At 36.7% G+C, this 24,405-nt stretch overlaps 1 protein-coding gene across 1 annotated transcript in view; it reads left to right on the forward strand.

Moving 5' to 3' along the window:
* PPP1R21 (protein phosphatase 1 regulatory subunit 21) overlaps positions 1–24,405 on the forward strand; it is a 54,599-nt gene that overhangs the window by 26,375 nt on the left and 3,819 nt on the right. Inside the window, exons 12-20 of the mRNA XM_081155898.1 lie at positions 305–441; positions 3,430–3,522; positions 7,489–7,616; positions 10,256–10,408; positions 12,828–12,920; positions 15,804–16,043; positions 19,118–19,150; positions 20,334–20,450; positions 23,308–23,406. Of these exons, the coding sequence (XP_081012024.1) occupies positions 305–441; positions 3,430–3,522; positions 7,489–7,616; positions 10,256–10,408; positions 12,828–12,920; positions 15,804–16,043; positions 19,118–19,150; positions 20,334–20,450; positions 23,308–23,406 (1,093 nt within the window). The remainder of the gene's footprint in view (positions 1–304; positions 442–3,429; positions 3,523–7,488; positions 7,617–10,255; positions 10,409–12,827; positions 12,921–15,803; positions 16,044–19,117; positions 19,151–20,333; positions 20,451–23,307; positions 23,407–24,405) is intronic.

Consider the following 24,405-nt stretch of genomic DNA (forward strand, 5'->3'; position numbering starts at 1 on the left):
AGGTTGCGGGTTCAATTCCTGGTTGGGGTGCATAGGGGAAGCAACCGACCAATGTTTCTCTCTCAACACCGATGTTTCTTTCTCTCTTTCCCCCTCCCTTTGTCCCTCTCTCTAAAAATCAATAAAAACATATCCTAGGATGAGGGTTAAAAAAAAAAAAAAAGAAGCCTTATCAATGAAATCAGGTGTTTTTTTGGGTAAAATCTTTCTTTGGATTGAGTTGTTTGAGAATTTTTAGGTGGTTTCTTATAGCTTAATTGAAAATTTCAGGATGCTCACTTTAAAAATATCTGCCCATTCCTAGTTTAGAAGAAGAATGTGAATCTTCTCTTTGTACATCTGCGTTAAGAGCCAGGAATCTAGAGCTGTCTCAGGACATGAAAAAGATGACAGCTGCGTTTGAGAAGCTGCAGACTTACGTCAGCCTTCTCGCCTTGCCAAGTGAGTACGTCTGCCGCCCATGGTTCAACCTGCACTTAGAGAGCAAGAAGCCGGGGAAGGGAGGTGGTGTGGCTTGGGTGAGGGAGACGAGCATAGGGTCTGGAATCTGAAAACTGAAAAGTCAGTGCTCCGGCCCTTACACACTTATGAACTTGGGAGAATCACCTCGCTTTCCTCTACCCGTTTTCCTGTTTATAAAATGCAGGTAAATGTGATTAAGTTAAATTAAGGATGTACACTATCAGGCATTGAAGACATGCATTAAATATTAATTCCCTTTCTTTCCTTCCTCTTTTTTAAATGGAGTCAGACAAATCAAAATAATTTTTAGTACCTTTCCAACAAGTAGCATAGGGGAGGTTTAGTAGTAAAAATGCCTTTCGTTTCCCTTTGGTGTAATTTCAAAAAAGTATTTTTAGGTAATTAAATGGTTCTCCGTTTAAATTATATTTTTTAAACTGATTTTCCTGGTACTGTGATTTGTTTTTTTGTAATAGCTTTAGTGTGATATAATTAACGTATCATACAACTTATCCCTTTATAGCGTACGGTTCATTGGTTTATAGTGTATTCACAGACGTGCATGCCATCACTGCAATCAATATTTTCATTGTCTCAAGAGGAAAGCCTGTACACTTTAGCTGTCACCATTATTTCCCCTTCTGCCCTTCCTCAGCACTAAGCAACAACGAATCTACCTTCTGTCTTTAGACTTGCCTATTCCAGACATTTTGTAGTGTGGTCGTCTGTGATACTTTCTTTCATGTAGCGTAATGTCTTTAAGATTCATCCAAGTTGTAGCGTGTATTCATATTTCATTTCTTTTTATTGCAGAATAACATTTTATTATATGGCTATACCACATTTTATTTATTTACCCATCAGTCAGTGGATATTTGCAGTGTTTTCACCATTTTGGCTCTTATTGATAATGATGCTGTAGACATTTCTGAACATGTTTTTGAGTGGACATATCTTTTCACTTCACCTGGGAGTGGAATTGCTGGGTCATATGGTAACTCTGTGTTTAACTGTTGGAGGAACTGCCAGACTTTTCCAAGGTGGCTGCACCATTTACATTCCACCAGCAATGTATGATTTCTCCACATCCTCTGATTTCCCCACATCCTTACCAATTCTTGTCACTATTTTACTTTTTTATTTTGGCCATCTAGTGTAATCTGACTTTTTGAAGTGGTGTCTTATTGCAGTTTTGATTTGCATTTCTGTGATTTCTAATGATGTCAAGCATCTTTTCATGTCCTTATTGACCATTTGGAGACATGTCTATTCAGATCTTTTCTCCATTTTTCAATTGGGTTGTCTTTTTATTATCAAGTTGTAAGCATTCTTTATACATTCTAGTACAAATCCCTTATTGGATATTTGATTTACAATATTTTGTTCCATTTTGTGGGTTATTTTTTCATTTTCTTTGTGTTGTCCTTGGAAGCACAAACATTTTTAATTTTGGTGAAGTCCAGTTTATTTACCTTTTGTTGCTTGCACTTTTGGTGTCATATCTAAGAATCCATTGCCAAATCTGAAGTCATGAAGACTTAACCTTTGTTTTCTTCAGAGTTTTATAGTTTAGCCCTTACTAGGTCTTTGATCCATTTAGAGTTAATTTTTATATATGGTGAGAGGTAAAGGTATAGCTTGTCTTCTGCATGTGGCTCTGCGAAGTCTCAGCACCATTCATTAAAAAGACTGTTCTTTTCCTTTTGAATGGTCTTGGCACTCTTGTTAAGACTCAGGTGACCATAGGTGTATGGATTTATTTCTGGTCTACTCCGTTGATCTCTGTGTCTATCCTATGCCAGTACCACACTGCCTTGATAACTGTTGCTTTGTAATAAGTTTTGAGATCAGGAACTGAAAGGAATCCTATTTTGTTCTTCTTTTTCAAGATTATCTTGGCTGTTGTGAGTCCCTTGCAATTTCATCTGAATTTTATAATCATCTTGTCAGTTTCTATGAAGAAGTCAGATGGGCTTCTGATGGGGATTGCATTGCATCTGTAGATCACTTTGGGGAGTTTCAAGGGTGTGTCTCAAATAGATATCTGCAGTTCTAACCCGCAGTACCTATTTGTGTGACCCTAGTTGGAATTAGGATCTCTGCAGATGTAATCAAGTTAAGACGAAGTCCTACTGGTTTTAGGGAGAGCCCTGCCAGTCTCCATCCCATGATTTGGGGCTGGGTGAAAGAAGGAAACCCCCATCTCTCAGTCATACTCAGTAACAGGTACCTGGGGGCAAGATGAGAGCTGCAGTCCTCCATCTGGGAGTTAGGGGGAGAGTGGGAGTCCTGTATTCTTTGGATGTGGCAATCTAGAGTGGGATTTCTAGTTTATGAGCTGGTAGTGGGAGGAAGGGAGCAGGTCTTGGTTCACATACCACAGACTCTCACTGTTCTTACCAAATTATTATAGATTTTCTTGAGAAAATGTTTCATCATTTGCTGTATGTTTTTAGGATCATTTCCAGAGTTTTAAATGGTTGCTTTTTAATAATTTTCACCCGTTGTGCTGGAGAGCAGATCTGTACAGCCTCTAATGCTGTCATGCCAGAAATGGAACTTTGTGATGTTTGAATAATAGTGTTTTTAGTGATGCGTATCAAAAAATAATGCCTAGAGAAAGAAAAAAATGAGAAATGTGTTACATAGTAACATGGTGAAAATTCACAAAGACCTTCATTTCCAAACAAATCATGAAATATATGATCCTGCTTTGCAATTTAATTTTGATTCTTAACCATTAAAAATGTTTGTGGACATGGGGGATGCAGATCAGTTAGATGCGTTTGTATTTATCACTATTATAGCTGAATGTGTCTGCAGTGATTTTAAGAGCCATTATTTTCAACATATTACAAGCAGTCTTCGTTGTTTCTTTTCCCAAAAGTAGAGGGAGATGGTGGGCTGTCAATTTTTCAGGCAGAATATTCTGGGAAAATGCTTAGGTTTGTGATGTTGGTTTCCTAGGTACTGAACCAGATGGACTACTCCGGACAAACTACAGTTCCGTCTTAACAAATGTTGGTGCTGCTCTGCATGGATTTCATGATGTCATGAAAGGTGAGGCTTGAAAAAGAACATAAATAAGCTTAAAACCTTCATCCCACTTTCTCAGATCTGCCTGAATGAGATTTAAACAAATACTGCTAAGGCTAATAGACCCCAGATAGAGGCTTAGTAGCATTTGGCTTACGTTGAAGTGCATAGCTCACTGCCTTCTGCTTTTCCCATCTGCTTCATTTCTGAAGGTAAACAAAGTGCTGAAGAGAAAACCTTGTGCACAGTACTTTAGCCAAAAATATATTACACTGACTTAAGGCAGGTGTGTGAATTTTATCAAACCAGACATGCTGTTCAGAAGCATTTAGCAAAATACATTGCACTTGTTAGAGCTCAAGCATGAAAGGAATTGAGGAAACCAAGGTTTGAAGGTCCCAGAAAGAATGCACTAACTTTCCATCATCCTGTGCATTTTTATGTGTACAATGCCCATTTTAAGTCCTATTTTGTTCAGCGGAAATGAAGGTCTGTTTTTAAGCTTTAGTTGGTTTTCAGTTGCTTGTGTGTTTCTAAGACTATAGTGTGCTGAGAAGCATTTCTTAGCATGTGGTTCCAAGTCCTGAAAATTTTTAATCTATAGCTCTGCGTGGCTTCTAGGTTTTCTACTTTCTGTTCATTTTGAAGACTGTTAGGGTAGGGAATGAAGGGGGGAGGGCGGGAGCAGTTATTAAGGACTATTGGAAATGGCCCAGGTGCCTAGATTCTAGATTGTTCTTTGAGGTGTTTAGTTAACAATTGGTGACCAATTACTAGTTTCACAGAAAATAATTTTTAAAAACTTAAAATTGTGTTCAGTTGTGTGGATAAGATGGGTATTTTTGGCACCTTCTGTAGATTGACATGTAACCTGTGGCACTAGAAATCATTTGTAGTCTCAGCCATATTCTCCAGCACCACCTTACCATTCAGTCTGGAGAGTGGTCCTTCCTTTGACTTGTCTTCAATTATAAGGAACTTTTAAAGTCACCATACTTCTGCTTTGATTTTTTTAAAAAAAATATATCTTTATTGATTTCAGAGAGAGGAAGGGAGAGGGAGAGAGAGAGATAGAAACATCAGTGATGAGAGAGTCATTGATTGAGCCCGCAGCCCGGGCATGTGCCCTGACTGGGAATCGAACCGTGATCTTCTGGGTCCTAGGTTGATGCTCAACTGTTGAGCTACGTCTGGCTGGGTTTCACCCTACTTCTGGAGCTAGCCTGGATTGCAGGAGTCACATCTTGAATAGACAGTCTTGGTGGCAGGTGACAACAGTCAACCCAACCCTGGAGAACCTAGCCTAGCTTATAGAAAACCTAGGGGACTGGTCCCTTTTTCCTGTGCGGCATTGGTTTGGGAGCTCAGATTTAGCTGTAGTCTTGTATTCTAGAATTTTACTTAACCTAGAATTAGGCCTCAAACCACAAGTGGCCCTGTGGCTAGAGGTTTTTTTGGTTTTGTTTTCTAAATTTTCCTGTGCTGATACTGTGATTTGCTGCTGCTAGTGGTTTCCTCCAGCAGCTCTGTGAAGGCGGGGCTGGTATAGTGGAGGGTAGCTCTCCAATGAGAGGGGTCTTAAAGCGTTATTTGCACTTCTATTTAAATTAATCCAAAATATACAGTTTTCTAAGGATGCTTTTGTTCAGACATTACATAAAAGTGAGAAGATGCCAAGTGATCCAAATCCAAGAATGTTACTGTTATTATTTGGCAAGAGCTGATTGAGATTATGGGAAGATCAGAGGCTCCCTAAGCCCTCTTTATGCCTCCACTTATTTCTGTCCTTGAAAATGAACTTAATATAAAGAGAGAATATTAGGAAACATGAAGGATCGTTGGCAAGATTACAGGGTCCTGTTGCTAGGTTTACAGTTCACATCTCTTTACCTCGCTGGGAAGACTATAGTGTATCCCCCATGAAAACTCAGAATGAGCACAACTGGCATTAACAGAAGCAGCTTTATGTTTAAGAGAACTCTTGTTCCAAGCCTCTTCCCTTCCTGCTTTCCCTGAGTAATTGCTTGATCTAAGTTGCAAGGAAAGAAGGCAGGCAGGCAGGCTGATCTCAGTGTAAAAAGAGAGAGAGATTTATAAAAAATGTGTATCCTATGTGGATTTAAAATAGGAGTGAGTTAGTCTTTTAACAAGGGGCATTCTAAGTGAGAATTGTTGATGTTTAGTCTCAGGTCTAAAGCAGGTAGACTCATGGGAAACATAAAAGAAAAGTAAATCTCTGATTTCTTTGTTCTTTTTGGAGTTAAAATTTAATGTCAAGGAATACCCTAAATATTTAAAATATTTGGACTGAATAAAGAGTAAACAATTGGATTGGGAGAATTATTGTCAAACTATAGCAGCACTGATCCAAATAGAAGTTACATAAGCGTTCTTAGCATTCTATGTCTTTCATAGGTATCTCAATCACCTACCAGTCAACAAAAGATTGTCTACCAACCAAGTTGTATTGATAGCATTGTACATGTCCTGTAAAATATTATATAGAACTTTCTGTGGTGTATAGAAAGAAAATGTCTGTGTTATGGATTAGCTAGTTAAGTATACAAAAAATGTTCAGCATTCCAGTAGAATTTTTATTCATTTGTATGTCTTATGAATATATAGAGAATAAGCATTTAAAAGTTTATATATAGCCCAGCTGGGCGTAGCTCAGTGGTTGAGTGTTGACCTAGGATCTAGGCGATCGGGGTTCGATTCCCGGTTGGCACATGCTGGGGTTGCGGTTTCGATCCCCAGTTGGGGGTGTGCAGGAGGCATCCGATCAGTGAATCTCTCATCATTGATGTTTCTGTCTCTCTCTCTCTCCCTCTCCTTTCCTCTCTCTGAGATCAATAAAGATATATTTACCAAAAAAAAAGTTTGTATATGTATGGGTGTATATAAAATACATAAATAAATAATACCCTAGTTTTAAAATTTTAGTAAAAATAATTTTATAAAATTTTCAGTAATTTTGTATTAAATTATGATCATATCAAGTTAAAATACCATTTCTTTCTAAGTAGTCTTGTTTCCTATTAATTATCTACTGTCTAAAATCAACTAAATTTCTTGATTCTCAATAAATGAAAGTCTCTGTATACACACATGATATAAAAGTTAATTTTTATATTGTGTTTTTTATGTTTAGCTTTGTTGGTAATGATAATGCTAAATAATGAAAGTATTCTAAAAAAAATTCAAAGGAAGCTGTATGGTAAACACTTTATTATTTAAAAATATAATTACCCTTCCTTGTAAACCAGTGTTATCTTAATAATTTTCCTGTTTTCCCTTACTTCCAAGACAAAATTATTCTATTCCTCAGAGACCCGGAAAACTCCAAGCTTAGCGGTTTGGCCAGTTTCACCTACTGTAGTTTGTTTTAACATGTTTATATCTAAGCCTCTCTTCTATGCTTTTCTAACAACAGACCTTGCTTTAATATTCTTGGACTGGAGGCTGTAGCATGTGAAGCCAGACACTGGCATATCCAACCCTTATTTGGCTGTGCAGACATTTCTCATTGCTAAGGGTGTGTACTAGCAAACTAGCTAAGGTCCAGTAAGGATTGTGGGACATTGTGCTTCTGTTGGCTGTTCTGTTCCAACCTCATGGTTTGCTTATATAAATACAAGATAAATTCTCATTTGTGCCTACTGGACTATCCAATCAGGGTTTTTAACTGGTAAATACTGGTCAGTGTCATTTACCCAATACTAGAATAAGGGCTAACATTCAAATGAGGGATGTAGACATACAAGCTAGTGGCTGTAATAGAGATGCCAGGATGGTATTAACAGACCCTCCCTTCTCTCTTCTTTCTACATGGATTTGTGACCTAATTGATATTCAGCACAATCCTTATATTTAGGACCGTTTTTTGAGTAAATTTGTAATAATAGATATGAGAAGGTGACAGGGTAGTTATCTATATGCCACTTGTATGTAGCGAGCTGGTAATGAGTTTTCATTCAATTGCTTTTACAGATATTTCCAAACATTATAGTCAAAAAGCTACAATAGAGCATGAACTTCCAACAGCAACACAGAAGCTCATAACAACGAATGACTGTATCCTGTCATCAGTAGTGGCGTTAACTAATGGAGCAGGAAAGGTAATTTTCTCTGGTTTATATTGGCATTAAATTTAATTCTTAAATATGCTCCTTTTTTTCTTCTTCCTTGAATGACGTAGGAAACTTGACCTGTGAAAGGATTTTGGATTATCAGGCTTTTTGTCTCCCTTTTCCTCCTCCCTACCCAATATTTAAAACAGCATGGTAGTTACTCTTAAGCATTTGTGATGAGTAAGGGGATCACTCACTTTTTATGTTTTTTTTTTAACTCTTTATGTTTTAACTCTTTATGTTATTTGATGATTTGAAGATTCTGGATGGTCTCAGTATACACCCTTGTGTATATCAAAGCTTTGCTATTTAGAAATTGGGATACATAAAAAGAAAAAAAAAAATGTTTTTTTTCCCCTCTAAGTTTTTTGTTTTTGTAATACTTGTGGTAATGCTACCTCTAGTTTTGTACCTTAACAACAAAGTACTTTTAAAGTGCCTTCAACATATGCCTTTTCATTGAACTCGTAATATTGGATAGTGATCATTTTGGATCATTAAGTACTTAATTGTTGTTATAAAATGGCCAAAGTACAGTTTCTTTAAAATTCACTCTATCTTGGATATCTAGTTTCAGCAGAAGTTACGTTCTAAGAATGCGTGAATATGACTATCAACACCTTTAGAGATTATGATTTCTATGAGAATTACCCATATGTATAAAGCTGAAAGGACTGTATTCAGTACTATCTTAGCCCATTTATTTCAACAGACTCAACATAATTTCTCAAGCAAATGCTCATCTCTATCCATGTTTATATACCATTTTTTTTGACAGGTTGACCATAATAGAAACAGACTTTTCCCCCCCAGTGGTTTAAGTTAATCAGAAATGATCATAAATTAGGTTGGATACTCAGTGTTATCTTTCCCAAATTCAGATTGGTCTTTGTGACAGTTTGCCATAGTTTGGGGCCATAATTAAAAGGTGTTTTCTTTAGGTTCTCTCGTTTCACAGATCTGTACCTACAGGATTCCTTAGACAGAAGACCATATCCATTCCTCCGCTTGAATGCTTTTATCTGTAGGCACATCGGAAGCTTTCTGAGGATAATTCTACTTTGATTCAATTAAGGCAAATTCCAGAAAAAGAGAATGTTGGCATTTTACAGGAGTCTCTGCATTTGCCACTTTTTATGAGAATTTTGGAATATTAAATACCTGTAAACTCATACCTTATTTTAGATTTGCTTTGCCTGAAACTTTAAAATGTTGTCTCAAGGAAAGGTATTTGATCTTCAGTCTGAATTTTTTTATAAATGGTTTTTAACTAAAATAAGTATCTCAACTAATGTTAGTCTGTGGTAGCTTAATACTTACCTAATATGATTTGATTAAAATAAATTTTATTGTTTGTAATTGAAAAACCAAATAGGAAAGTGTAAAATGCTGCTGAAAGAACTTTTGGGAAATGTAGACACATTTGGCAGAGGAAAGAGAATAAACCTCACTATATACTACCATGATCTAAATGCAAACACTGGGTATATGACTGTCCATGTCATTCATAAGGACTATATAGCTCAAGAGTTTTAGATCCCCATTTTCGTGAATACTATCTAACATAAAATTTCATTTGATGAAGTAAGTTATTAATGAAAAATATAACCTTTCAGGCCATTAGTAATTAATTGCCTACCTTTTGAGCACTTTTTGCCAATGTAGAATACTCTGTTTCATAACTCACTTTTTCTTATTTATCAAAATAAGGTACCCAAGACTTTACTTTTTCTGGCTATGAGTGCCCTTAGACATTTTTTTTTTTATACCACCATTTCATACAGCACTATAGATTCAAACTCATGGCCAGCAAAGTTACAGTTATGGATCTTTGTGGCTCCTTATGTAGATTTAATAAAGGTTAAATCAGTAAATGACAAGGGTCTACTTAATTTTCAGTCTTTTCTATTATATTGGTGATGTACAGATTGAGATTTACAGAATTAAATTTAAGTAGAGATTGCATGTTCAAGATGCCTGTGTCGTGTCTTATGTTGGAATATGAAACATTTCAAGTTCAAATGGAATGCATAAACCCAAATATGTATTTTTTTGTTGTTGTTAATCCTCACCTGAGGATATTTTTTTCATGGAGAGAGAGAGGGAGGGAAGGAGGGAGGGAGGGAGAGGGAGAAACAGAAACATCGATGTGAGAGAGACAACCCCTGATGGGGGCAGGGAGCGAACCCACAACCCAGGTACGTGTCTTTGACTGGGAACTGAACCTGTAACCCTTTGGTATGTGGGCTAACAACTGAGCCACACCAGCCAGGGCCAAATAAGTATATTTTTGAGAACAGTGGCCGAATTAATGAGGTCAAGAGCTCATGAACGTCATCTAGGAATACTCTGAATAAATCAGAATCAGTTGTTGTTTACACGAAGAATAGAAATTGTCTAGATTAAGACCTGTCAGAAGTATAGCCTTAATATTTATACTGATATTGTCATTTTATTATAAATCATTGTCTAGGCGTTCTCAAGTAACTAAATGTGGGCTTTTGGGCAGGTGCTGAAATTTCATTTCCATTCTCAGTATCTTTAACTTTGCTCCGAAAGCTATTAGATATATATTTTAGATATATTATTGGAAAACAAAATCTGTCTTCTTGTCACACTTCATTTAGATTGCATCTTTCTTCAGCAACAATGTGGACTACTTCACTGCTTCCCTGAGCTACGGGCCGAAGGCAGCGAGTGGATTCATCAGCCCTCGTTCAGCCGGGTGCATGCTGCAGTACAAGAAAAAGGCCGCTGCCTATATGAGGGCCTTGAGGAAGGTGTGTGCTGCTGTTCAGTTAAATCAGGGAGAGTCGGGAGTAATTCCAGAGCAGGGCGAGAGTTTTTCCGCAGTCATATGATAGTATTTAGGTTTTACACAATTTTGAGGCACAGATGGTTGGCAGGTGTTGGGGGTCTTTGTGGGGAGGAGGTAACAGAGACCCAGATCTTACCTACTACATGGTATATGCATAGGCTATGCTGAACTCATGTCCCCAGTGCCTGGTAGACTGTTTGGGGTGAGGCAGCCAGGCGGAAAATCTTAACTTCAGAACTTCAGAAAATCTTCAATTTGTAGAAACAGAAAAATAATTGGAATATATGTATAATTTTTATCTGAATATAGTAGGAATACACAATCATTGCAAAAAGAAATCAGAAGATAGAGCAGTACATGAAGAAGACAATTATGATCACCCCAAATCCTACCACTCGAAGCTAGCCACTTTTAACTTTTTTAGAGTATATCTATATCCAAAAACATTTTAATGTGTGTTATGTGCAAGCGCACACATACAGACAGATACACATGCTATAAAAAGCAGTGTATCTGGATAGATACACTGTTTTAGAATCTGTTTTTTCCTCATAATACAGTGTAGATATGTTTATATATAAAAAAAGTATGTCTATAAATATAAATTGTTCTCCTTTAATGCCTTTATAGTATTTCATCTATAGTATTTCATTCTGTAAATGTGTAATAATTTAATCCATTTCTAGTGGATTTTTAGGTTGTTTCTTATTTGTCACTGTTGTGTGCACATGCAACTTTGTGCACTTGTTTTTACTTTTATTTCTTTTTAACTTATAGTTATACATAATGTATAAGTACATTCTTATACTACATTAGAACATTACAGGTAAATTACAATCTCTAGTTCTAGTTCCTCTCCAGAGGTAAATATATAGTTATCAATTTGGTGTATAACCTTCCAGACTCTTTTAGAGGATTTATATACATCTATATAAACCTATAGACAGTATACAATATATAGAACTTTCTTTTTTTTAAAACCTAAATACATGGTTCATTCTGCAGCTTGCTTTTTTAATTTAAAATATGTTTTAGAGATCTATCAATATCATTACACATGGTGGCTACTATATTCCTTTTGAATACGGCCTAGAATTCTATAGTATGGGTGTTCCGTGGTTCACTGAAGTAGTTCCTTATTGGTGATCATTAGGTTGATTCCAGTTTTTTACTGTTGTGATAATACTGCAATGGATAGTTTTACAAATGCCTCCTAGGGCACGTATATGGAATACTGAGAAGTCGAATGTTCTGGATCATGTGGTTTGCACATTTTAAGTTTTAATATTTACTGCCAAATTGCCCTTACAAGTGGCTATACAGCTTTACACTTCTAACAGTGTATAGGGCTACCCATGCCCTATTTGTCTTATTTTCTTAATTATATCTTTAAGATTAATTCCTAAAAAAGGAATTGCTGGTTCAAAGTCTATGAATATTTCATGTTTTGACACATTTCATATCTTGACACTTCAGGAAGGGTACTTATTTATAGTTTACCATTAATAGAAGTATAAATTTAACCCACAAATTTAATATCTGTCAACCTCAGACAAGAAGCTGCTTATTTTAATTTGCATTTCTTTGCTTATTATTGAAGTGGGACATTCTTTCATAAAGTTATTGTGAATATTTATTCTATCAATTCCTTGTTCAAGTTATTCATCTGTTTTTAAATAAATGTTCCTAATTAGGGTTGAAAGCTCTCTCTATAGTAAGGATTTTAATCTCTATATTGTAAATATTTCCCCTTCAGTTTGTGTACTAATTTTTAAAAATAGAAGTTTTAATTTTTATGTCATCAAACCAGTCTTTTTCTTAATGGTAGTGATTCTTAGTTAGGAGAATCTTGGAAACTCAGGGCACTTCCTAAAATTATACAGATGGACACCTGTATTTTTCCCCCAGTATTTTGTGGTCTAAATTTTTAGCTTGAGATTTTCAATCCATCTTGAATTTATTTATTCTGATATGAGGTGCAGAAATAGGGATCTAAATACTTATTTTTCTAAATTATTAGCTGGTTATTCTTGTACCATTTATTTATCCAGGCTTAAAAATGCAACATTTGTCGAATATAGTTTTGTATGTGCTTTTGTCTGTTTCTAGATTTTCTATCCTGCTCCTTTATCTTTCTATTTTGGTGCAAGTCAGTATGGTTTTAATTAGTGTAACTTGTAACTGGTATGACAAGTTCACCTTCATTCTTTTTCTTTTTTTCTTTTTCAAGAAGTTTCTCTTCACGTGTATTAAAGGAAATAGTCTATCATGGCATATATCTGAATTTATCATCAAACCCCATTTAGCATTTTAATTTGTATATGTAGGATCAGGAAGCTGATATGACCTTTTCTTTAACTTTTATGATGCTTTTCCCATAGCCCCTCTCGGAGTCTGTACCTTATGAAGAAGCACTGGCGAACCGCCGGGTCCTTCTCAGCTCTACTGAAAGTCGAGAAGGCCTTGCACAACAGGTATGGCACCTGGAAAACCATGGTACTTGTTAAAGAGTGTAAATGTTAAACCCCTTGGAAAAGGTTTTTGACATATATAGGGTGATTTGAAAGGCTATGTAAGTAAACATGTAAAATTAATTATTTAACACATGCTAAAAAGCACCATAAGCATAATGCACTGAAAAACATTTCTTTGTACTTTAAAGTCATCTTGACTCAATCTGTGTTATAATTGCCAGTAAAATAATACCAGCACACTTTGGCCATGATGATTCTTTCTTTAGGCACTAGATTTAATTAAATGTCTGAAATAACAAAGCAAAGGGGGGAGGGGCCAGAGACTGAGTGAGTTAGTTTATTTTTTAAATGAGCAGGAATGAAAAAAATTTAGTATTTAGGTGGTTGATCGACTCTGGGGTCAGACGAAGGTAGGAGGTACTATCTTTGTACAAGTTGGTGCAAACTGATACCAGTTTAACTTTTGTCAGAGATTTATTCACTTTAACACTGGCTTGCTTTTAGCTTTGGAAATGTTTATTTTAAAGATAACACAAATAAATTCATCTCAGACAATAGCTTGTCTATGTTCACCTTATTTTCATTGGACACTTATTACTTATCTTTTCGATATTTATACATTGTGATGTTGGAACTAAAAATTTCATACACAGAATAATTCCTGAAAAACAGAATTCCTGAGACAAACAATAAAATATGGAATACCTAAAGAATTGATTTTGGATTTTCTTTTTATTTTATATGAAAGTAAGGCTCAAAGAAATGAAGCAGCTTTTACCCAAAGTAGCTAGAAAGTGGCAGAATTGTCTGACTTCAAAGCTGTTGCTTTTCCCACTCTGCCATTGACCAGCTGTAGGCTAGTCTGATTAACACTCTGGGTCTCACTTCTTGCCTCTCTGAAATGAGGATAATATCTACCTTTCAGGGTCTTGTAAGGAAGGATTAATTGAGCCAATGGGAGGCAGTGTGATATTGTGAGCAAGACAGATGGGGTCCCCAAATCCTGGCTTTGCCATTTGCTAGCTTAGCAGGTGGTTTAGCTGCTGAGAGCTTTAGTTCTCTTTGAGAAATGAGAACTGTAGGACTGTTAGGAGGCCTCAGTTGGATAACAGGAGGAAAGTACCAGGAATAGTGCCTGGTATTTGGTGATTGTTCAACCATGATAGTTGGTAAAGCATTTGGAATTCACTGTAAGATTTTATTTTATGTAATTCTTAATCTTTTATTTGCTCTGAGAATTCTTTTAAAACTTCTTATTGAGGTATAATATACTTAAAGAAGAAAATACAAATCATTAATATATACCCAATGAATTAATGTAACCAGCACCTAGATAAAAATTTTTAAAAAGAACCTTTATTTATGTAAGGTATACCTTAAGAAAAATTACTAGGACCCCAGAAGCCTTCCTCATGCCCTTTCCGGTTGCTATTCTCCTCTGCCCCAAAGACAACCATTATTCTGCATTCTAAAATCATAGATTAGGTTTGTTGCCTGATACTGAACTTTTTATTAAATACGATTATGCAATATATATTCTTTCAGGTCTGACTTCTTTCATTTAACATATTTGTAGTATTCATCTGTTGTATGTAGTTGTAATCTGTCCATTTTCATCACTGTTGAGTATTTTATTGTGTGAATATATGTTATTTATTCTTACTGCTTATGAGTATTTGGGTAGTTTTAAGTGTTTGGCTGTCATAGTGCTGCTGTGAACATTCTTATACATGTCTTTTGGTAAATGTGCATGCATTTCTATTGGGTATGTACCTAGAAGGGGAATTACTGGGCCATAGGATATGATATGCTCAGTTTTAAAAGGTCCTGCCAAACAGTTTTTCAGTGTTTGTCCCAAATTCCACTCCTCTTATCACTATATATATGATTATTACAGCTACTCCACAAACATGCCTGCCTTTGTATTTTCTTTTTTTCAATTACAGTTTACATTCAGTATTATTCTGTATGAGTTTCGAGCGTACAGCATAGTGATTAGATAATCATATACTTTATAAAGTGGTCCCTGATATCTCAAGTACCCACCTGGCCCCACCCATATATTACAGTATTGACCATATGCCCAATGCTGTCGTCCACATCTCTCTGACTGTTCTGTAACTGCCATTTGTACTATTTAATCCCTTCACCCTTTTTTTTTTTTTTTAACTTTAGTAATTTGGATAGTTTTAAATTGCTTTTCCTTGATCATGACATTAAGTACCTTCTTTTTATATTTAGAGTCTTGTTCAAATGTCTATTCATGTCTTTTTTTTCCTTTTCTATTTCTCTGTTGGGTTGTCTGTCTTTTTCTTACTGATTTGTAGAAGTGCTTTAATATGTTTTGGATATTAGTCTTGTATTGGATACATGCTTTTTCCACTTTTTGGCTTTCCTTTTTACTCTCTCTTTTTAAAGAACAATATGTTTTTATTGATTTTTAGCGAGAGAGGAAGGGAGAGGGATAGAGAGACAGAAACATCAAAGAGAGAAAATCATCATGGACCGGCTGCCTCCTGCACACCTCCTACTGGAGATCGAGCCGGCAACCTGGGCATGTGCCCTGACCAGTAATCAAACCAATGACTTCTTGGTTCATGGGTCAGTGCTCAACCACTGAGCCACACCAGCCAAGCTCTTTTTACTCTCTCAATGATACCTTTCGATGAATAGAGATTTTTGATTTTACTGTAGTTCAGTTTTTTAATTTATGGGTGTACTTTTTACATCCTGTTGAATACATCTCTCCCTATTCCAGGGCCAGGGTTTTTTGTTTTTACCTCTGTTAGGTAGTCTTGATTTACATTCTGTCAAGTATGTTTTTGGCCACTAAGTTTTATCTTCATCATCCTCTAAGGTGCAGAACTCTCTGTTGCTTTCAAGGTTCAGCAGAGTTTGGAGAAGATTTCTAAACTGGAGCAGGAAAAAGAACATTGGATGTTGGAAGCACAATTAGCCAAAATCAAGCTGGAGAAGGAAAACCAGCGAGTTGCAGATCAGCTGAAGAGTACGAGTAGCGGGCAGGTGGCTGGGCCGGCCCAGGAAAAGGCCTCCGCGGTGAATGCTTCGGGCCCAGAAGGAACAGCTAGAGCCGTGCCAGAGCCAGCTCACAGCACCGGTCTGGTAAGTGCTGTCTTTTTAAGAAATGTTAATTGGTAAGGATCTAACCTAGTGTTCAATGTTAACCACCTAAATTACGTGTCACTTTATAATAGGAATAACCCATATGCTTTAGAAAAAGCAGGTTGATAAGCAGATGCCTCCTTCAAAAAGCATCTCCATTAAATTCCCTTTGATTTTTACATGAGACTTTTCCACAGTGAGGTCTGTGTTCCTCAAAAAGCTAGAGCAAGTCAAATTTAAGATGATTCTGTTTTTCCATAGAAACATTTATAAAATGGAATTATGTTTCTGATCAAGGACAAAATGCCTAGCTCTTTATAGAAATGACCACAAATAACATTTTTAACCAATTATATGGCATATTTCTAGACACTATAAAGCTTTATGACATACAATTAATACAGACACCCATTGGGTTCATTATACTTCATAAGTCAGTACCCTGGCAGGTTATCTTGCAACTTTATATTTCTTGCCTTATACTTAATTGTAGTGATTTAGAAAGTGAAGAAACATCTCTTTTGGAGTTACAGCATTCAGTGTTACTTTGAGAGAAGTTTTCTGATTATAGTATTATATCAACTGTAAAAAAACCCCAGAAAACCTAGGAAAAGAGAAATCAGGAAGGAAAAACCCCCACTCATAATCAGAACGGTCTCATTAGGTATATTTTTACAAGCATTTCTCAAGGAACTTGAGGAGAGCCATAGTTCTCGAGAGCCTCGTCCTATGGTGTGCGACTTTATCCCATAGCTCACTAATGCTGTTGAAGAGCAAGTCATGATCCTCACATTTACCTTGCGTCAGATCCAGAGTATACCTGATAGCAAAATATGAAAACCTACTTGACCTCATTGCACTTTAATAGTCTGAGTGTCAGAAACTCAGATTATTGTTAATTTTCCTAGGTGTGATAATGGTATGATGATTTAGGAGAATATCTTAATTTTGGGAGATAAATGCCAGAGTACTTAGGATAAGGTATCATAATATCTACAGTTTACTTTCAGACACTATGTATTATGTATTATGTATTATGTTCACACAGATAAAGCAAATGTAGCCAAATGTTAATTATTGAGTATAGATGGTGGCTATACAGATTTTTTTTATACTTTACCCCACAACTTTCTGTATATTTGAAAATTTTTATAATATATAAAAAGGGAGAGAAAAAGAATGAAAAGTTTTAGAAAAGCAAAAAAACAAAGCAGACTTCTCACAGTTTGGACTTGAATGGACACCAGGCTCAAAGGATAATCCAATAGTGAGGCCTGTGCAGCGTACTGTGGGATCACAGAGAAGGTCTCTGGAGGGCCCAGGGAGGACGTTACAGAAGAGGTAACATGAGTATGTTTCAAAAGTGAGCCAGAGGCCAAGGCAGGAGAAGGGGCTCACCACAGAACTATCTTTCCCTCTGCACATAGCAGATTCCTGCCAGAAATGATCTGGAGACAGTAGAGATTAAAAAAGATAGCATTTTTGCCTAGGCAGGGTAGCTAAGTTGGTTAGAGCGTTGTCCTGATATGCCAAGGTTGTAAATTCTGTCCCTGGTCAGGGCACATATAAGAATCAACCAATGAATGCATGAATAAGTGGAACAACAAATTGATATTTCTTTCTTTCCCCCCTCCCCCGCCTCTCTAGCTCTCTCAAATTAATAAATAAAAATTTACAGCCCGGCTGGGCATGGCTCAGCGGTTGAGCGTCAACCTAGGATCCAGGTGATCAGGGTTCGATTCCCGGTCAGGGCACATGCCCGGGTTGCGGGCTCGATCCCCAGTGGGGGCGTGCAGGAGGCAGCCGATCAATGACTCTCTAGTCATTGATGTTTCTGTCTTTCTCTCTCCCTCTCCCTTCCTCTCTCTGAAATCAATAAAGATATATTAAAAAAAAAAAAATTTACAAAGAGAGATGGAATTTTTCTGTGTTCCTTGATGTTTCTGCTTTTCAGCCTTTCTTATTCCCTCATTTTAGGAACAGTTGAGATTGCCACATTTACCACATTTTCCATGGTTTGGGACATGGTCTTTGATGGTCAGGATTAAAGACCCAAGACATGGTTGGCTTTCTTTAATTTTTCATATGATTGAATCTATTCCTTTCCCTTAGTTGCTCTCAGTCTAATGGAATAAGAGCTTGGCTAGACATCCGTACAGAGGAGCTGCGTGATATCCCACATTCTCAAACCATAATTCAGGAGTGAGGGGGTGAGGGCGGAGAGGCAGAATGGATGCCAAATGTAGTCATATTTGAATACGTAAAATTAAATGATTGGCATGTTGCTATAAACAGTTTTTAACAAAGGGAAAGACTAATTGCTACTCCTGCTTCAGTGAGTAGAAAATTATGGCTCTTCTTTTTAAAAAAGTCTTATAAAAGACTCTTTACAGCTAGGTGGGCATAACATTTATTAGCACACATTCTGTTGATATACTGCTCACTATTCAGAGTAATACTCTTGAGGACATTATTTAGAATCTGTGAAAACTGTTTATTGGGTGTCATCTCTGATGAACAGAATCCATTGAAACTGAGTTTCCAGTAGCTTTTTTAAGTTATTGTGCCCAAGTGCATGAACAATAACCAGAATCTGGTAATCCTGACTATTTTTGAAGTCTTATCCACAAAACCGAGCTTTAAAAGCCTGGCAGCACTTTAATGTGTCTAAAATTATATTTTCATTTATTTAAATCTGAAAGGAATACTTATTGATGTCATAATAACATTGTATCAAAAATGTATTTCTGCCCGGCTGGGCGTGGCTCAGTGGTTGAGCATCGACCTAGTAGGATCCAGGAGATCGCCATTTGATTCCTGGTTGGGGCACATGCCCAGGTTGTGGGCTCGATCCCCAGTCGGGGTCATGCAGGAGACAGCCGATCAGTGACAACTCTCTCATCGTTGATGTTTCTTTCTCTCTCTCTCTCTCTCTCTCTCTCTGAAATCAATAAAGATATATTTTAAAAAAGTAAAAAAAAGTATGATCCAAGAAGAGAAAATATTACATGTTTAAACTACTGTGTTTGAAATATAAACAGTCTATTCTAAAGAATTTTTTTCTTATGTTCTAGATTGGGATTTTAACCAGGACATCTGACAGTGAGGTAATGTGTGCTTGGCATCATGTTGTTTGTTAGTAAATATCTGGCTGCTTGTTTGTTGACAAAGTCTTACAAGAGTCAGCTTTGTCTAATTGTGTTTTCTGACCATTGTAGCAAATGTGGAACCAGTGTTTTCCCCTCCATCAGTAGATCCATGTCACTTTTCTCTCTGGTTCTATTTTAACTGTCACCAGCAAATTATAGCCTGTTTTGTAAATGCCTAGTTGAATGACTTGACTTGGCAGTTTGACAAGGTGTGGCTTGAACGTGGCAGTCAGCTCGCTGGCATGCTGGGTGAGGCTGAGAGCCTTTAGCCCTCCCAGTGGGCAGGCTGGGAAAGCTGGGCTTTTCAGGGCCTCGCTGAACAGTGTGCTTGCTAGTTGTTTCCAGCCCTTGAGCGAGTGAACCCAGGTCAGACTTGGCTTGTCACATCGGTTTGCACATTTGAATTTTGAAATACTATAAGATGTAACTTTATAAATAACCATTAAGAGAACACTGAAGTCATTCAGCTTACCACTCAGTATGGTGAGCTGGTAAATATAATTCAAGTCTTTTGATAAATTCTTTGATTTCCTTATTGCCCTTATACTTTAGGTAATCTTAAACTTCTGCATATTTTTTTTAACTGAATTCAATAGTGTGTCATTGAGAGTAACTAGAAGAAATACTGGTTTTGGACAAGGCTCATAACTGTTCATTATAGAAGTAGTTTAACTGGTTAGTATCTTTAAGAGCATTAGAGCTGTCTTAAGATAATGTTGGGGGAAAAAGAGTGTTCAGATTTTAGGGGTTTCAATACATGTTGCCTTTTCCTTGGTTCTTCCAGTTAGAGAAGGACATAGGAGTCAGACAGGTGGACAATTTGAAAGGTTTGTGCCTTATGAAAGCCAGTGGTGGGACATGGCCCAGGGCGCCCCAACACCTCGCTTCTGCTCTGTTCTCTTGAAGCCACAGCTTCATTTTGAGATAGGCAGGATGTTGAAAAAAGAAACTCGGAGTATTCATTTACCTGCCCTATCTGACGTTTCTTTGAGGGATAGGAAAACTATGATTCCCCCATCAGATTTCAAATGAAAATGTATAAAATATTGTCTCTTTTGTATCCTAAAGTGATGCTAATTTTTTTCTAGAACTGCTTCATCTCACTGGCATTCATTTATTTAATGATGTGTGCTCTCTTTAGGTTCCAGATGTGGAATCTCGTGAAGACCTAATTAAAAATCACTACATGGCAAGGATAGTGGAACTGACGTCTCAGCTGCAGCTGGCTGACAGTAAGTCAGTGCACTTTTATGCTGAGGTGAGTGGAGAGTTAATTAGATTTGGTGCTTTGTTCCTAACCCCTTTGGGAATTAGGTCACTGTCCTGGTCTCCTGCTGTTCACTAGAAGAGAGAAATCAGTGTCTATTCATATATATGAATTTGGTTGGAATTCGTATTGATTGGTCAATATACCCACCAAAAATTTTCATTTCAGTAAATACAGGACTGATTTGTCGTTTCCAAGTTACTAAAACATAGTTGAGTCTTTTAGGTAGCTTTTCTGATGGTCATGCATGCTTTGGAATATTATTATGATAGATTACTTGCTTTAGAGAGTTATAGTCAGGTAACATTCATAGGCCAAAGAATTTTCATATAGGAAAATTTTTAAAAAGTCCTTTTTAAAAAAAAATACTTTCCAGTTTCTAAATGACAATTTGTTGAAATGAGTTTATGTAAGTGATAAAAATAAAACCCTTTTCAACATTTAAAAGATATAAAATCTTACTTTTTGTCATAGTTTCTTCTTTCCTCACTAAATAATTCATTTTCTTAAGAGAACTGGAAGAACACTGTGTAAGAGAATCAATGAAATTATACACAATTCATTGATTAGAAGGGGAGAAAATGAAGGAAGAAAGTACAGCTATCAAAGAGTAAGAAACAAATGATAAGATAGACTTGATATTGCTCAGTATATAAGAATACTTGTAAGGTCTCTGATTTGAAACTTGATATTAAAAGGTCAGCTGTAGATGTCAGAGAATTATAATGCTGTAGTTGTTAAAGAAATTAAAAAAAAAAAAAAAAGACAACACCCTTTATTGGGAACCAACTTTATGATTTTTCTCCATTAATTACGGAGATGGAAAAGCTGATGGGCGGCCAGTTGCTAGAAGTGGAGAGAGGCTTTGCTTCTTTGTTTCCTGCTAAAAATAAATGATGTGCCTCTCTCAGTATTGTTTACAAACAACCATTACATATCTGTTTGGTGAGTGGATCACTAGTGACAGCTTGCAGGGCTCTAGAAAATGGGGAGGACAGCAGGCTGAGTGACTTACAATAGAACCGCTGGAGTTTATCATCTGAGCCGCGCGGTACAGCACAAAATCATGTCCTTATTTGGATCCCTGACTGCCTTCTGAGCTAGTGGCCCAGACGTGATTGTTATCTTCACGAGGCCCCCTGCCTTGTAAAATTCTCTCCTTTTTCAGGTTTAGTGCTGAGCACATAGATGTTTGGTTAACAGAGGGCCGTTGATTTGGTTGGCTGAGCTTTCCTGAAATGAGTGGGGATATATGAGGCTGTTTTATTTCCAAGAGACTTGCTTGTCTTAGTAAATGCCTTCAGCACAATTGTGATACAGGAATTTTTAAATTGTCCTAGTTTCTCCTCATCTGTAAACAGGAAGTGGTGACCCCCTATGACTTTACTGGAATGATTTGTCTGAGCATCTGATGTTGACACAGCATTCAAATGTGTCTCAATAGATCCTCCTTGACAGTTTCTTGGCCTTGTCAGAAATTTTAGTGATCCAAGAGTGTGAAATAGACTTTTTCTTTTTTCTTCGGTCTCTGGATAGCCTAGGTTTGGTAAAACCCCCAAAGACAGCAGCTGGGATCTTTCCAGTCCTGCCCTCACTTTTTTTTTCATGTAGCTAAATCTGTAGAGTAGGAGTGTAAAGCTTTTACTGTTTCTGTAGTGGTCTTTAATAAAGGACTTAAAACACAACAAAAGTATCTTGGGACCCATATTGCACGGTCAGAGACACCACTGATAATGTTTGAAATAACCACTTCCCTTTTTGTCTAGTGTGAGTGTAAATGAATCGTGGGTAAATGTAAAAAGTTCTAATGTTTTTTGTAACCACTGGTCATTGGATTAGAGCTAGGAGAAAAATGTTGATGAGCTTGGGTTAGTAGACATTCTGTTTCCTTATTAAAATAATGAGAGTGGCCTTAGCAATATTTTTTCTGATATATCTTCTTGGGCAAAGGAAACAAAAGAAAAAATAAACAAGTGGGACTACATCAATCTATTCCTGAGGCTGTCTTGGAAAATAAATTTTGGATATTAGTCCACTTTATCTAAATTGGATTATATTCTTTCTTCATTAGGTGTGCTTATATTTATTGTGAAAAGGTTTCATTTTAAAATATAACTGGAGGATATGAAATGGGGAGTCTTACATATGGGTTCTCAGGTAAACTAAATTGAAAGACTAAAAGAGTGATTTCCCATAAAATGCCTGATTTACAGAAAACTGAAACAACTCTCGATCAATGACCTCCACCAAAAGCTTCTCCCATCCTTAAGACAATGAGGTTTTCTGCTTGGACTCTGGCTTCCCACCCCCTCCTTGCATTTCTTACCCATAAATAAAGCCTGCCCAAATCCTCAGTGAACTCACTTGTAGCTTGCTACATTTGCATGTCCTGAATTGCAATTCCTCTGCTGTTCACAAATAAACTCAATTTTTGGTCATTGGGGCTTGCCTCAGTTTACCTCTTGTATTTAAGAGGACACTAGAAAAATCTGTGGGGATCTGTAGTGATGTCTTATTTCATTACTGATACAGGTTCTGGTGCTGTATCTCTATTTCTTGTTCAGTGCTGCTGGGTTTTATACATTTTAAGAATGTTCAATAATAAATACTTTTGGTTTTATTAAAAAAATGAGAGAGGACCACATCTTCCAATGTTACTCTAGTGTCTGGTACAAAGCCTGTAGGTATCCTGCAGGTATTTGTGGAATGGAGGGAGGGCTTGAAGGAAAGAGGGATGGAAGGGGGAAGGGCTTTGGTTTGGGGGATTGTTTTCTAATAATCTTCTCTGAAGTAAATTTGCTTTTGGGAAATGCTCCCTGTGATAATGGAATGCTTTCTAATTTAACAGTGCCGAGCACTCTCTAAAAGACTGGCCTTGGCTGAAAAGTCCAAAGAAACCCTGGCAGAGGAGATGAAAGTAGCCAGTCAGAACATCAGCAGACTTCAGGTGAGTTCAAAGTGTTACCTAAGCAGTTTTTATATGTTTTTTTTCATTCTAAGTTCTTGGGCAGCAGAGTCAGCATTTTCTTTCTAAAGTAGTGACATTTGACCTCTAGACACACATTTTTCTAACCACTTTATTTCTAACTCGTTTTAAAGTAACATCTTACTTAGGCAAGGCAAAAAGTGGTTGTGTTGTTGGTTCCTCTGACTTGATTTTAATTTTAAATAGTTTTATAGTCAACATTTCTTTTTTTGGTAAGTAAAATTACTTTTATTTTCATAAATAAGAAGAGAATTCATTATACCAATAGCACTGTTAGCCGAATGTTAGCTGTCATTATCCAAGTGAAGTATGAAATGCATGCAGCAGTTAAAGCACATAGTTACATCTCTGTACCCTTCATGCAGCTTCTTTACATTTCTCAACTTCCCCAAATTTCCAACACTATTTCAAAGAATGTGATAAATAATGGGATATTTTAGGTACGAAGTGTCACCTTTGCTGAGTCAACAGAGTATCTGCTTATGTCAGAGTTGCCAGTTATGGATTAAAATACCTGTATTTACTGCATTTTACAGAAGTATTGAGCATATTACATGTTTTCATTCCACATATATGGTATGGTAGTGTGATCCACAACATGTCAGTGTGAAGGCATTTCTTTAAATACTACTTACCTACACATTTCCCTTTCTCTCCTCCTCCCTGCTAATCCTGTCCTATTACTTTTACTCTGTTCCTTCTCTTTACTTTTCATAAAACTGACCTAAACTGAAAGGTGGGGCTGCAAAATATTTCTCCTTACTTAACTGCTTTGTTTTAAAGCCTGTTTCCAGAAAGCTTCCATTAATTATAAACATGATAAGGCAAAGAAAAAACACATTAGCAAAGCAACACCCACTTCCTCCCAGTTTCAGATTAGTTTATTAGATTAGCTGGCAGCACAGAATTAGAGTTTAAGGGGCTGAAGAGAGCCCAAGAGATGGGAAGAGAGAGGAAGTT

This window comes from Miniopterus schreibersii, assembly GCF_964146895.1.
Source record: "Miniopterus schreibersii genome assembly, chromosome: 13".
In the NCBI taxonomy this organism is placed as follows: Eukaryota; Metazoa; Chordata; class Mammalia; order Chiroptera; family Miniopteridae; genus Miniopterus; species Miniopterus schreibersii.